Source organism: Typopeltis vanoorti, chromosome 13 (genome assembly GCF_054136105.1).
Source record: "Typopeltis vanoorti isolate ZY-2024b chromosome 13, IOZ_Tvanoo_1.0, whole genome shotgun sequence".
Lineage (NCBI taxonomy): Eukaryota > Metazoa > Arthropoda > Arachnida > Uropygi > Thelyphonidae > Typopeltis > Typopeltis vanoorti.
This window is the reverse complement of record NC_143561.1, coordinates 46,611,424-46,626,837: the sequence shown is the minus strand read 5'-3', so window position 1 is coordinate 46,626,837 and position 15,414 is coordinate 46,611,424. Positions and strand designations below refer to the sequence as shown.

At 33.4% G+C, this 15,414-nt stretch overlaps 1 protein-coding gene across 1 annotated transcript in view; it reads left to right on the top strand.

Moving 5' to 3' along the window:
• LOC150100115 (glutamate receptor 2-like) overlaps positions 1 to 15,414 on the top strand; it is a 92,740-nt gene that overhangs the window by 17,528 nt on the left and 59,798 nt on the right. Inside the window, exons 8-9 of the mRNA XM_090403215.1 lie at positions 3,959 to 4,233; positions 6,637 to 6,851. Of these exons, the coding sequence (XP_090259341.1) occupies positions 3,959 to 4,233; positions 6,637 to 6,851 (490 nt within the window). The remainder of the gene's footprint in view (positions 1 to 3,958; positions 4,234 to 6,636; positions 6,852 to 15,414) is intronic.

Genomic DNA, 15,414 nt, shown 5'->3' with positions numbered 1-15,414 from the left:
TCGATGGTTTCATAAAATCTAATAGATTCGTATGACGGCATAATGTCTTTTTCTTGTCACGCAAAATTTCTTCATAGCAAGCTAATGATTTTTTATTCTTTGCCTTGTAGCTACAATTCGTTCCTCGTTAGAATCTATGTCCTCCAAAATCTGTAAACCTTTCTTTTATGATTGTTCCTGTGGATTCCTGTAGATTGAACTTTTTTGCTAGCTCACAAATTTTCATTCCGCCTTCAAAATCCTTAATAATGTTGAGTTTTGTTTCCAAAGTCGATGTTTTTCTTTTCTTGCTAGCTGTAGGAGAATCAGACTTGCTTCTTTTGGATGACATTATTATTTTTTATGTCATAAAATTTTTATCAAGAACATAACATTAAACAATCGCAAGGTTTGTAGACTAAAAATCGTGTATGAATGGAGACCGCGCGAAACACGTCAGTGCTTGTTCACAGCATGTGCGACACTGGCAAATGCGGCAGGCGCCTGAAAGATACGACTAGTGGTGAGGAGTGAAGCGGGACGGGAATACGTACATATAAGAAACTGCGTAACTCCAGATTCGCGTAAGTCGGGGTATGACTGTATTTCACTTTGAAATGATTCAAACGCGCATGTCTCTGTTGTTTAACAGAGACATGCGCGTTAGACATAATATAATTTATGAATAACAGAATAACCTAAATAATATTCTATTTAGTTTTCTCTTAGACGTGCGAATCCGTTATTCAAAAATGATATTAGATCACAATATGTAATACAACTGATTTCCAAAATGTTATTTCCATGAACAATAATCTAAACTGTTGCACTTAAAAGTTTAAAATGTTTAGATAGATGAAATGGGGAGAAGACATAACTTCCGTGAATGTTGGTCCGATTTCTAAACCCAGTGAGTTAGAAAAAGAGGGAGAGAGATAAAACAGACAGAAAACAAACAGTAAAGAAAACAGAGAGAGTGAAAAAAATAGAAAATATAGAGAGGGAGACAAAGAAAGAGAAGGAGAAAATATAGATAGAGAGAAAAGAAAGAGTAAATAGAGTGATAAAAATAGAAAGAGAATGAGAAGAAATGGGGAAAACAGAAAGAGAGAGAAAAACAAAAAAGGGAGACAGACAGAGTCTGTAATTACTACTAAAGACTGAGAGATCGTACTGGAATGTATCGGACTCTGAAAAGAAACTGGTCAAGACGAGAAAATGTCGGTACTTTTCAGTAAACGGCTGTTATATAGTGTGTGTGAAAATAGCTATGTAGTTGATGCAATGGATGTATCGTGACTCACATTGCACTGTGGGAATTGTGTACAATGACGTCATGTTGTGAAAAGGCTGACAAGCAGAGACTGCATTTAACCTCTTGTCAGAACATGCACTGTAGAAGTTTTCACTGAAGATAGCTGCTTTCAAGATGTTCTGAAGATGATTTTTTCAAGTATGATAATCAAATATCAACGCAAGTGAGGATCTGTGGGATGTGTTAATAGTTTACGTACGAAAACTGAATTCAGGAGCAGCCGAGTGATTCTCAAAACGTTTAATGATCGCTGTTCCTTTAATGCATACGAGAGGAGTCTGGAAAGTGCTAATAAACACCTAAAACAAAAATGATAATAAAGCAACTCATATAAACACAAGAAAGAACACACGAGGGTATAAGAACCTAATTTGCCTACATGTTTTCAACAGTTCCTCTGTTGATTTTGTGTTTGAGACATAGGTTATGTGTTTATCGTTAAATATTTCGCAATATTTTGTGCAAAATGACCCCCTACACGCCCAATCAAAAAACCAAGTGAAGAACCACGGAAAAAAAGGCGAGCAATTGATCTTGAAACGAAGTGCAAGTCACAAAGCAACATGAAGCTGGTGAGCGCATCAATGTAATCGCACATAACTTCGGATGGTCTGATTCTACACTGACGACCATTTTGAAAAATAAGGATAAAATCGTAGAGGCTATGAAAGGATCTGTTTCCATTAAATCGACGATAGTGACGAAGCAACGACAAGGTGCTATCGGTGATATGGGAAACCTAATTCATCGTGGATAGAGGACCTGAACCAAAAGCACGTACCCATTAGCACTATGACCATAAACACTAAGGCATTAGTAGACCTACTGCCTTCTACTACTAAGGCAGTAGGTCTCTTCAATATGTTAAAAGAGAAAGCAGGGCCCGATTACGACTACGAATTAAACACTTCTTCTGGTTGGTTCATGAGATTCAAGCAGAGCTTTGCGCTACAGGTAGAAGAGCCGATAAGAAACCTGTCAAGGAGTTTGTCGAGAAATTGGATAAAATGATCACCGGGAAAATCATTTGCCACAGCAAATATTTAATATGGATAAGACTCCTTGTTTTGGAAAGAAATATCCGAGCGGACATTCATCCACGAAAAGCTAAAATCTCTGCCTAGTTTCAAAGCTATTAAAGACCATATTACAGTTCTGTTATTGGGGGGGGGGGGGCTAATGCGGCTGATAAACTGATACTAATTTGTGATATGCCACAGTGAGTATTGTCGATCCTTCAAACACATTAGGAAGGCGTACTCTTCCAGTTCATTATCGGAGCAATAAGAAGTCGTGGATGGCTCAAAGATTGTTTGAGGATGCCTTAATAAACTGTTACGTGAATGAAATGGAAAGCTCTTGTGTGAAAGAAAATGTAGAATGTAAAATTTATTAATTCCCGATAATGCTTCAGGTCATCTACTTTACATCGGCGATCTTAACCCAAAGATCAAGGTCGTGTTTCTCTTTCCGAACACTACTTCGTTGATTCAACCGATGGATCGGGGGCGGGGGGGGTCCTTCAGTGTTCAAGGCTTATTATCTACCGATAACTTTTTCACAACCAATTTCTGCCACTGAAGTAAATGATTAGACTCTCATGCAATTCTGAAAATCACGGAATATTTATCATGCTATTAAAAATATTGATGTGGCTTGGGACGAAGTGACCTCTCACTATATGAGTGGCACATGGAAAAAGGCATTAAAACGGTAAGTGCAAGATTTTCGAAGTTTTGAAAAAAAAAATGAGGACCATTGTAAATTGAGTGAACTATTAGTGTAATTAGTAGCAAACAATCCGAATTTCGAAGTAATTAATTACGACATAGTTCATCTCATAGAATGTCCCCCCCTGAAGAGTTGACCAAGAGTCGAACTAGAGAAATAATATGATGCAGAAGAGGTAGAACGAGAAAAGGCAGGGAAAAAAGAAACAAGAAGTAGTTAAAAAAATCACAGTGCAGAAATATTCTCTGCAGTTAGCGATGTTCTCGAAATGGCTGAAGGCATGTACCCCAAAGTTGAACTCTACTTATTAGTAGAAAGGAAAATACATTATGTTTGCTTACTATAAACAAATTTATAATGAAAAGAAGAGGAATAAGCAAAGCACATTGGGCATTTATATAAAAAAAAAACAAAAGGTTACACCAGAAGAGCTGCAGCCGTCCTTCACATAAGGAAGGTAATGAAGATGTGATTGTGCAGGATGATTATTCTCCTGTTTTATAGTGGAAAAGAGAAACAAGTAACGCACAGTGCAGTTTTATAAGATTTAAAAATTAAAATGACAGTATACAGTACTTATTACTGTTAAGTCCCTAACCCCTATAACTCTGATGATTTAACCTATCGACTTACGTCCTTGCGGATGGAACGGAACCCCGACATAATTCGAGGGATGACTGTACTTGTAAATAAAAAAGAAACATAATATATTAAGCTTATCGATATCTCAAAAGAACATCACAGTAAACTACGAACTGCTTTTCAAAAAATGTTGAGTTCGTTTTTTTTAAATTCTCCATTGCAGCTATAAAATATTTTATTAACTCTTTAAACGTTTTAAATATTTTATTAATCATTTGACCATTTTAAATATTTTATTTAAAACATTTTTCAATATTGTATTAAAACATTTTAAACTATTTTAAAATTTAGTTTGCAGAAACCCATCTAATGAAAGGACTCTGGAAAAGAATGCAGAACGATTTCTTAGGTGCCTTTGGACTCGGCGATTTAGAAAAAGTAGAGAAAGGTACCCACGTAATTATACGCGATGCAGATGTCGCTTTACCTACAATTGCATTCTTCAAAAAACGGCTAAATGGAACCTGTAATTACCACATTGGACGAGTTCCTGCTTTGGAATTTATGTCAGTGTCTATTTTCAGAAGAGGACTATCACCGAAAATAAAGGAGCAGATTAACTTGAGGTAATTGAGAAAATCAATTTAAAAGACGGTGAAATTCAGTTGTTTTCTTTATTTCTCTTTACATTATCTTGTACCTATGCAAACGAGAATAATAAATTAATATTGTATTTGGAAATTATTTTATTTCTTTCAGAAATAACAATGTAACTTACATTATATTTATAATTCCAAAATATATTTGAAGATTATTATTTTTTTTTAATTAAATGTCGAAAAAAAAAATGTATAGATGGGTGAAGCAAGAATGCTTTTCATATTCCCAGAATATGAAAAGCATTCTTGAAGAAAATGTATGGATGACGTAATATATGACTATAAGCTCTAATCATGGCCAGGAGGGTAACAGCCTCAGTCAAAACTTCATTGGCTACAAGCATTGCCATCCATTACCCTCCCTGGTATCCATTTTAGTCGCCTCGTACGACATGCATGGGCTACAGAGGGGCGATTTTTAAGTAAAGCCCTGTTTAAAAATTAGAACGATCAATAGACCAATCCCTAGTGGCCGAAAGATCATCACACTCCGAGTTGGCACACTCAATGACAGGCTCACCTTACCACCTAGCAGAGCCGCTCATATTCCAGTGAAAGGCGTCCACCGACAAGACCCCACACCGAAAACACCCTCCCAGGAGACTCAAATTGCTCTCTCAGGGCAAACCCGCCGAAATCTAAGCCCCCCCCCCTCACCGGAAGCAAAATTCCGGAAGAAACCTAGAGAGTGAAACTCTGCGTCCATTTTTAGTCGCCTCTTACGACATGCATGATATAAAACTTTTTAAGTTTTATATCATGATATAATAATAAAATTGTCGTATGAGAATAGTTTAGGCTACTTGATCGAGTTAGAGTAAATTTTTCTTGAATCTCATTACCGACATAACTAAAGTTCAAGAAAACCAACTTTATAACCACTAATAGATTTTTTCTCGGAATAATAGGAAGTATGAAACTAGGAAAGAATACCTAAAACTCAAAACTAGCTAAGGGGGATTTTCGCTTCACAGTCTAAAGTACCTACACTATGTGAAAATACATTTAAAATTATTACATGTGAAATACATTTAAAACCATGCAGAAGGCCTTATGTTCGAACCACGCATTGCGAACTTTAATAGTACTTTCTAGGGCATTTTCTTCCTTATTTCGGGACCACGGATCATGCTTGTCCTCGCGCAGAGGTTGTGCCCGAGTGGTATTATCCACTATGTAATTGCATAAAAAAGTTTACGACAGATGATATAAATGTTCTTCGATTAAAATCACAAAAATTATACTGGGAATTTTTTCAGCTTTCTGGATATCACACTTCGCATGTGCGAACAAATGTGGAGGTATTATTCAACAATATCAAAAATAGTTGGGGACAACCATTTCACTGGGTCTTGGCCTGGAGGCTTATGGACATCTTCCGATGAAGTGAGTAAAGTCACGATACAGACCCAGACCGCAAGATTCGTTCTGTGACGCGTGCGAGAACGTTGAAACGGAGGGACATTTCTTCTACTTCGGTCCCCCGCTCAACGTATCTGGCGAAGACTCAGTAATGTACTAGGTATCCTAATGCTGACTTTTGCGGAGGTTGTGCATTTACAGTTCCCATTACCTGTTAAAACAGCTCAGAAAATTTTAATTTTCTAGTAAATGTGCTGAAATACCATATCTGGAAAGTGCTAAAAAATCCCAGATATGGGACGAAAATAGAATATACGCGAGAGTTCTCAGTGGGTTTTATTTTTACTTGCCCAAGTTCTTGAGAAGTACTCAATTCCATAAAATGCATTAAAATGTTTCGGAAAAATATGAACATCAATTAAGTGCGAAAATTTTAAAATAACCTGAACTGTCTATTTCTACAGTTTCTGTAGCTGAAAAAAAAAATATTTGTTTTGCTTTTTCTACTTGTATTATTTAAACGATAAATTTTCAGTTTTAAGCGTGTTATTGTCAAATTTTTCATGCTATAACTTGAATCAATTAGAGTTTTTTTTTATAATAATAAATCATTTTTTAAAATTTTATTTTTCTATGCAAATACATATTTTGATTTTCAAAATTCCCAGTTGCAGCTACAAAATATTTTATTAACTCTTTAAACGTTTCAGATATTTAATAAAATATCTGAAACGTTGAAAATTAATATCACTTTATCTCAGTGCATATTAATTTACATCAACATCCATTTACGAGAGCAAACATTAGTCATAATAATAAGCTGCATTTTTAAAAGATATACACTATACAGTTGTATTAGTATTATGCAAATTAAATTACCGTCCATTGTACAGACAACATTTTTGGATTTCTAGATAACATATGCTTTTGTCTTACCTCTTTTCTGGAGAAGTTATTTGATTTTTTATGAATAATCCGGATAATTTTCTTCTATTATTTTCCTTTTAGAATCACTCGATTATTTGAAGCCGGAATTCCTGTTCGGATTCAAAGGCGTTTGCTAATCACAAATGAACAGTGTCATAGCACAGACCAAGAAATTGATTTTCAGTTGCGCTTTCATAATGTGGTTCCTTTATTCTATGTATGGCTGACAGGATTACTGATTAGCAGTTGTGTTTGCATTATAGAAATTATCGTGGGGTGTGTTTTAAGGAAGAAATGTAAATTTTAAATACATAAATAAAATAAAATAAATATTATTATAAATACACATATAACATAAAAAATGTTTAAATGAATTTAATGTTCGAATCTTTGCAAGATTTACAAAGTTTCTGTTTTCAAATAAAGATTCATTCTTGGGAGTGAGGTTTATTATATAATTATTAAAACGACTTCACTCAATCCAAGAATTTAGGTACTTTGCGTTGATTTCATATGAAGTAACCATCAGTCTGTTTGTTTAAATTTACACTTAAATTGCGAAACTGCTAACTGATAGTTCTAAATAAATAATTCCTTTTATGTTATTCAATAATATGTATGCTGTATGCGAAATTATAACTACGGAGAAAAAAAGTAAAACTTACAACCGAATTCGTAAAATGATGTGCAATACTTATTACGTAATAACCAAATACAAAAATATGAATGTTATCTAAATTTAATGAATATATTACCATCACAGAAGTCAGAGGCTGCTTCATAAGTATGATTTGTTATTTATCAAAGCTTCTACATACAAAATTCCTCTTGGCGCAAACAAAAGCCTAGTCAGAATAAATAACAACATACACTGCTTGGAGAGAAGTGAACAGATAACTCATGTTTTTAAAAAGCTATAAAAACAGAAGAAAGGAAAATTTCCAAGAATTACTACTTTAGGCTGGCCCATAAATCATGGAATATATTGTAAGAAAAGCTGTATATTTCAAACCTACGTAAAACTTCAAGAAAGCCTTTGTTAATATTATTACGAAATTAATGCCAAAGCAACTGTGATATCTTTCATCTGAGTAAAATAGCTTCCTACACGCAGGAAGTTGACTTCTAAAATGTGATTTTAAAAAGTTAATCAATCGAATATGCAAAATAGGAAATATTCCTCTCCAATTAAAACAAGTTATGTTTACTCCAATTGACAAGAGTTAAAACAATAAGGACACGAGCCATTATTTTCCGATCTCCATCGAGCCATTATTTTCCGATCTCCATTCTTCCTACATTGGAAAAAAATAATGAAACCTTTTAACTACCATGTTACCCTCCGAAATACTACGGTTTTCTGAAAAGAAAATTTTAAAGTATTATGATTTATTCCAGGAATTTTCTGATAAAATAAGTAACTCTCTTGATAAGACAAGCGTGCGATGCTCCTTCCAATGGATTTAACTACGACATGAGATAAAGCAGATGACATTTCTAATCATAAAACCAAAAGGAATAGAAGTAGACGATGAAATAGATAGCTCAACTGCTATCTCTGAAAAAAAAAAAAAAAAAAGAATGCCCACGAGTTACGCAGGAAACTCCACACACCAATAGAAACGTGCGCAGTAGTAAGGAGCCACGTTGTCTCCTACGTGACTAATATTTATACGAATAGCATAAATGACATCTATACATTACTTATAAAGGGTTACGTATTTTATTATGCAGATAACACTGCACTGATTCTCACCCCCATCAACACAAAAATCCTGATATATACACTTTCCCAATATGGAATGAATCACCGCTGGAGAAGTAGATCCAATCCTACCTCTGTGAGAGAGGAATTTACCCAGCAATGTAGACGAAACAGTCTGAACGTCATCATTCTATACAAAACCTTATTACTCAGATCCTTTGTTAGTGTTATTTAGAATCCGCTTGCTATAATATTCATTCGTTTAAAGCCAACATTAATTAACATCCAGATATACCATATATATACTATATACTACATATATCGTATCCATATCATTCAGCTTGGAATCTAGTAATAAAAACATTTCCAAGTACTTTTCATTTACTTTTTCCTTTTCACAAAAACAAAAAATGGTGTATTGTCATTTTCTTTTTTAGTAAAACATTTTATTTATTTATTGAAAATTATTAAGTTATTTAATTAAAATATTAAGGTTTCAAAAAAATTTTATTAATAAATATTACTAAATTTTTGGAAACAAGAATAAAATGAATCATTAACATCTTTAAATCTCAGTGACGATAATGTATGAAATCAAGACCGCTCACAACTCTTAAGGTATATTTGTTTTATTTACAGATAAAAAGAAATATTAGACAGTAGATGGCACACTCTGTGTGTGTGTGTGTGTGTGTGTGTGTGTGTGTGTGTGTGTGTGTGTGTGTGTGTGTGTGTGTGTGTGTGTGTGTGTGTGTGTGTGTGTGTGTGTGTGTGTGTGTGTGTGTGTGTGTGTGTGTGTGTGTGTGTGTGTGTGTGTGTGTTTCAAATGACAGCACAGAAAATAGATTCAACGGCTGAAACAATTGTCCTACAAATGACATGACACTACTACATTTTTATGTGGTTCTCACCTGTAAAAGTTATTAGTAAACAACCTAAGTATAACTTTCCAGTTGTACTTAGAGAAAGTTCAAGCAACACCAATGTCGGCGAATGATAAATTTTTCATGTTAATTCGCGATTAATTTTTTTTAATTACAGGCATCTCTCCAATTGTGCAGCACTTGAGATTGATAGTCCCTTTCCGTGGAAATCACGAGTTAATTATTCTGGGAATATATTTTCATGGAGGGCGTGGTTATGAAATCCACATCAACTATGCTCTATCTAAACGTAGCAAGGGAATTGATCAACCCTGTTCGTTGCTCAAATGAAGTGGTAAGTGCAGAAAATAAACGGTTTCTTTTATAAATCAACAGTGAGGCCGATCCTGAAATATAAATCACTAGCTTGGAGTCCGACCACAATCTTCATCATGAAAAAACTTCAGTCTATTGAGAAGAAATGTTACGTGGTATTTAGTGTCCCTTTGTTCATTGGAAGTTCACAAATGCACAACGAGGCTGAGACTCCCGATAGATTGTGTGAGAGAGGAACAGAATTAGTTGCAAAAAAATAGGGAGTTAAGTGGAAAAGATGGATCTTGATGCGATCTGCCAAAAGGCAAGAAGTGGATAGACAGTTAAAATATGTAATAGTTCACTATTCGTATCTGGAAACTGAGATGAAGTAACGATATCATTATTTCTGGTGAAAATAACTAATCAGTTGCTTTTTATGAAACACCCATTAATACCTGATGGTTCTATAAAACCTTCATTATTAACTCGATTCACATAAATTAATCATGATAGTTTCATTTTGTTTTCCTACGAAATGGAATCGTTTTTGTAGCATTTCCTAATAAATACTTAACTTCGTCAAAATCTAATGTTCGTAAGAGTAAAATATATGTGCCAAATAGTGCGTAATATCTAAAATCTTAAAATACCAATCTCCCATTTTGAATGCTTATCCTAATCCTAATTCACTTAAAATTGGCTAAGGAAGTTAAAAAGTTTTACAATAAACAGAATGCAGAAAATTCCTGAGCAAAAATGGTTGTCCTGTCAACAACATTGAAGTTCTGCTTTAAATTTCCATTTTGGCTCTTTCCGTGTTGATTTATAAATAAGCCTCACATGAAAAAGTTCTTTGTCAATATAGATAATGGAAGAGACTATTGCATGCAGATTCTCCATACATTTTTTTTACATTGTTTCGAACTGACTACAGTACCCCTATCAATAATTGCTGGAAGTAAATAATAGAGGCTGCAAGATAGGCTGAGTAATTTCAAAAATTGCAATAGTATATTCACTAACCAGAGAGGAAGATTCGAGAATAAAGAACCTTAGATCGGTCTGTAAGAGCATGGTAATAGCCATGCCTATCCTGTAGATGGCATTCCTAAAAGGAGTAGACAATCATCCGTATGTGATATCGTGTATCAAAGAAACTAATTGTAATTACGATGTCGGCGATGAATCCCAGAGACAAGATGGCGAATCATATTAATCTTGCGTTTAGAGCTATGGCAATATGGCGTGTCTTCCTTTAGCCGAAATGAACCACAAAAGATGCAGAGAGAGAGAGAGAGAGAGAGAGAGAGAGATCATCTATGAATAATACGAAGAATTTATTATATGCAGTTTATTATTCCGCCTCTTTGTACTTCATATTAGTTCTGCATAAAATATTCAGCAAAATAATTAATATGTAATAACTAACAACTATCACACAAGTTCCTAATAATACTTATTTTTCTTGATTTAGCACATAGTCATTGGAACTTGGTCACAAATGCGTAGGTATTTCCTCTCTAGTCGAGTAGTTCGTATTAGGACAAGAGTGTTTTCATACTGTTTACAGTATACGTGTTTTGAGACAGGTATTTCTGAACAGTTGATTAAAGTTTCGTAAAACGGTACGTGTAATGATAGACGATTGAAAGAGGCAGCAGAAATTATTAAATCATGAATCAACCTATAGGAACGACAATCAGGGCCATGTGTCTAAGAAAAATGAATAATTTGTTTAACTCCAATTTAAGTTCTAATACTATGTGTGGTTGGAATATAAGACAATAAGACACTCGCACATATAAAGCTTCCTGTAGAAGGATTGTCTGAAGGTCTGCTTGTTATCAAAAAGGAAATATAAAATTATATAAGTCAAGTGGATATCAGATCCAGCATTATTTCAAAGCCGAATGTAGAAACTAAAAGTTTCGTAAGGTAAGTTAACCAGAGAATCTACGGGAATACATTCCCTGGCCTTCACGAGTTGCCTTAATATGGACTACATATAATACATAGGCGCCGGCATATTAATAACAGGAATTTCCACAAAGAGTGCTACTGCAGTGCTCCATAAACATCCTTGTTATCGACATCATTTTTGTGTCTTTTTTGAGTCTGTATTATTCAGATGCCTCTAATAATGCTAGCCTGCTGCCTCGCATAAAGCTTGGCACACTACTCGTATTTCAAACTCTCTTACCTCGTAAGACAACTAGAAACCTCTATATAACTCCGGAAGATGATAAATATATTAAGAATATGTTAAGATATATAATACCTCAAATAGTACCTCATGCTGAATGATCGAGACAATTACAAGATAGATAGATAGATAGATAGATATATACATATACATACACCTATACAACTACCACAAATGGTGACCAACACAATTGCGTGACTATCAAGACAATTGCAAGATGCCTCAAATGGCGATCGAGACAATTAGACAATACTTATATAAAATAAAATCTACAGAAATATAATAATGGTAGATTAATAAAAGGCAATAAATTGATAAAAATATTTTTAAAAAATTAAAATTCTACTAATATATTTAATTTATAAATAAAGTTACAATATTATTTTATATATAATATTAACAAATTTTTAATAAACAGTATAACTTATATGATATTCAGTTTTCATAATATCACAAATTAAAACAATTACAGGAAAATTATACAAATTTTACAGACAAGTAGAAGGAACGGCCATGGGAAGTCCTCTCTCTCTCTCTCCTTCTTTAGCCAACGTTTATTTAGAACATCTAGAAAAAAGTCCTCTTCTCATCTATTTTCCCATAAATTTCTCATAAAATTGCAAAAGTTCTAAGAAAATGCAATATCAGAACCTTGTTCACCCCACTTCCAAAGATCCGTTTCTTAATAAGTCACCCAAAACCTTGTCATCATCAACTCAAATACCCTGGAGTATATAAAATATTGTGTGATTGCGTTATTCCTTACTTTGGGCAGACAGACAAATCTGTCGAATCGCGTATGGAAGAACACATGAGGGACATTACTTACAAGAGACAGCGAGCCAGTGCATTTTCAAGTCATATCCTTTTCTCGGTTAATCCTAATGATAAAAACTAAAGTCACAAAGTCTGCTGGGAAAAATCTACTAACATCTTCCGTTGCGATGATGAACTAGAGAGAAAAATCGTGAAATCTAGAGAAAAATCGTGAAATCTAGAGAAATCATCTTTAATCCTGTTCATCTAAATAATAACTTAGCTACAACCTCCCAGATAGTCATTCAGCTGTAATCATGTATTGGCGTTCACGAGATGCTACTAGTACCCACTTTCCCAACAATACAACAAACGAAAGAACAGCTTTAAATACAACCACAACATTTCAATGTCAATTATGTATAGAGACTCTCTATGCTGTTCATAGTTTATATAAGCTTCAGTGTTTTAGTGTTTTTTCTTACTTTTATAATGTCACCTGATGGCTGTTACAGGCCGAAACTAGTAGTGTTTTTAAATTAAATTAAATTCTGAGTTAATGATCATTCTTTCATGTGTGTATATATATATATATATATATATATATATATATATATATATATATATATATATATATATATATATATATATATATATATATATATATATATATATATATATATAATATATATATATATATATATATATATATATATATATATATATATATATATATCAGCACATACACGAACACACAGAACACAGACCACACTCTAGGATCAGAGAGATAAAATGAAGTTATAACGCATGATTTGAAACCAGTTACTGAGATCTAGCAGAATAGGCTGTTGATGTACTGTATTTGTATTTGTATATGCTGTCTCAGCTATTTTGGTAGTTCATTGAGAAATATTCATTGTATATTTCGTGACTATTGGTTCGAGGCTTCTCCGGAGGTAAGTACCAGATATTACTATATGTATTCTATTTCTTCTTCTTTTCTTTTCTTTTTACTTCATCTCTTAACTGAATTTGCGTTTGTTTTACGAACTATACATGAGAGATCCTGTTACAAAATGTCTCTGCTCAGGGCCGCATTTATACATTTTGGGTCCCTAGGCGCAACATCATTATGAGACATCAAAAGTACAAGTCTATTTCAGTTAATCAAATTCACGCTTTTTTTTTTTTTTTTAGCTTATTGAAAATGAAAGTCGACATTTCTATAATAACTAATTTTAACAAAATAAAAACAACACAACATTGCTATACATATATTTGCATTTTTTTTAAAGTATAAGAATAAATCAGTTCAAATTTAAATTAAAAAAATAATAACTAAAAGTTTTTTTCTGGCTTGGTTTTAACAAATATATCTAAAATGTCATCATAATTATTCAAGTCCATTACATCTGATTGAATGTATAATAACGATAGGTCACCTGTTTTATTTTGATGCAAGTTGCTTCTTAAAAAAATGTTTTTAATCCTTTCAAAACTAAAAATGAGCGTTCAGCACATGCATTTGAAATATGCAGGCATCGTCAAAATATTTTTTGAATTGTTTCTATGTTCGGAAAAGTAGACCTTAACCCATCGTTTATAAATTTGTACACATTTTAACTGAAAATTTTTCTTCCTTTATGATTATTAAAAATTGAAGACAGATAGAGCTGAAGAAAAAGGCGAAATGCAATTTTAATTCTATTATGAAAATTTAAAAATAAAATTTCATTTTGACGTATGCACTTATAATGTTTTGAATGATAAACTGTAGGGAAAGTATCGATACTTCAAAACTACCGCATAATATCGAAATTTGACGAAAATATGTACATAAAAGTTGACTTCATAACCGCCGTTTATTTCAATTTGTAGTAAGTGATTAGGGAAAACCAAGACAGTTGCTGTAATTCCCCTTATATTGGTTTGTTTGATATATTCGGCACGAAACGTTTATAGTTTCTGTATTCGACTTTGAAATAATGTTGCATTTAATATCCATTTAATTTATATAACTCGTAGGAATTTAGTCTAATAACTTAGATTCCGGTTACCGAGCAAATGGCAAGCAACTTAAAAAAAAAACGTATGCAACTTTCTTGCTATAGGCAATGAACGTAGCTACTTACGCCAGGTAATTTAGTTGAGTGTTCTTTTCAGCGTAAAGGATTATCGCACCTTCTAATGACATAACGGTCAAATTACAATTCTTATCCATGTTCTTCAAATGGTGGGCAGAATCTTATCCAGGTTTTGCTGGAACACTCACGTACATGAATTTTATGCAATACAGCAGTTCCTGTTAGTATTATATTCTAAGACGGTGTTTCCCAATCTTTTTAATGTCGGGTACCCTGTAGCGAATGTTCATTCACCGCGGCCCCCATAATATCCAAAATGGAAATTTTTTACTTTTTACATATCATAAAGCTGAAGTAATAAATTACAATTTTACAACACTAAATTTGTCATTTATGGCAACGCAATACTGTTAGAAATGGAGATATTCGGAAGAATATGAATATATCAATTAGGCTAGTTGTGAACAACATGATAAGATAATGTTTAATGAAAATAAACTATCCGGCGGACCCCTTTGAATTACTCGCGGATCCCCAGGGATCAGCGGACCACAGATTGGGAAAGATGTATTTCAAATAGAGGTGGAGACCTCACAAATTTTTCAGCGACCTCTAGTTTTTATATTATGAATTCAATATTTAAAAATAAGTATTTTAGTTTGGAAATATAAATAGTCTCTTTTTATATTGTTGTTTGTGAGGAGTAAGATTTTAAAATGTGGCCCCAATAGAGGATAAGGCAGCAGCTTGCGCCTTATGGTAAATGCGGCCTGGTCTCTGCCCTCTCTCTTCATTGTAGCTCAGGTATAAAACACCCTCCAAAAATAAATCAAACGATGACAAAAATTATAAAATATTCTAACAAAAATAATTTCCAAATCTACTTCACGAACATTCATGGCATAAATACAAATATAAATTATGATCGTT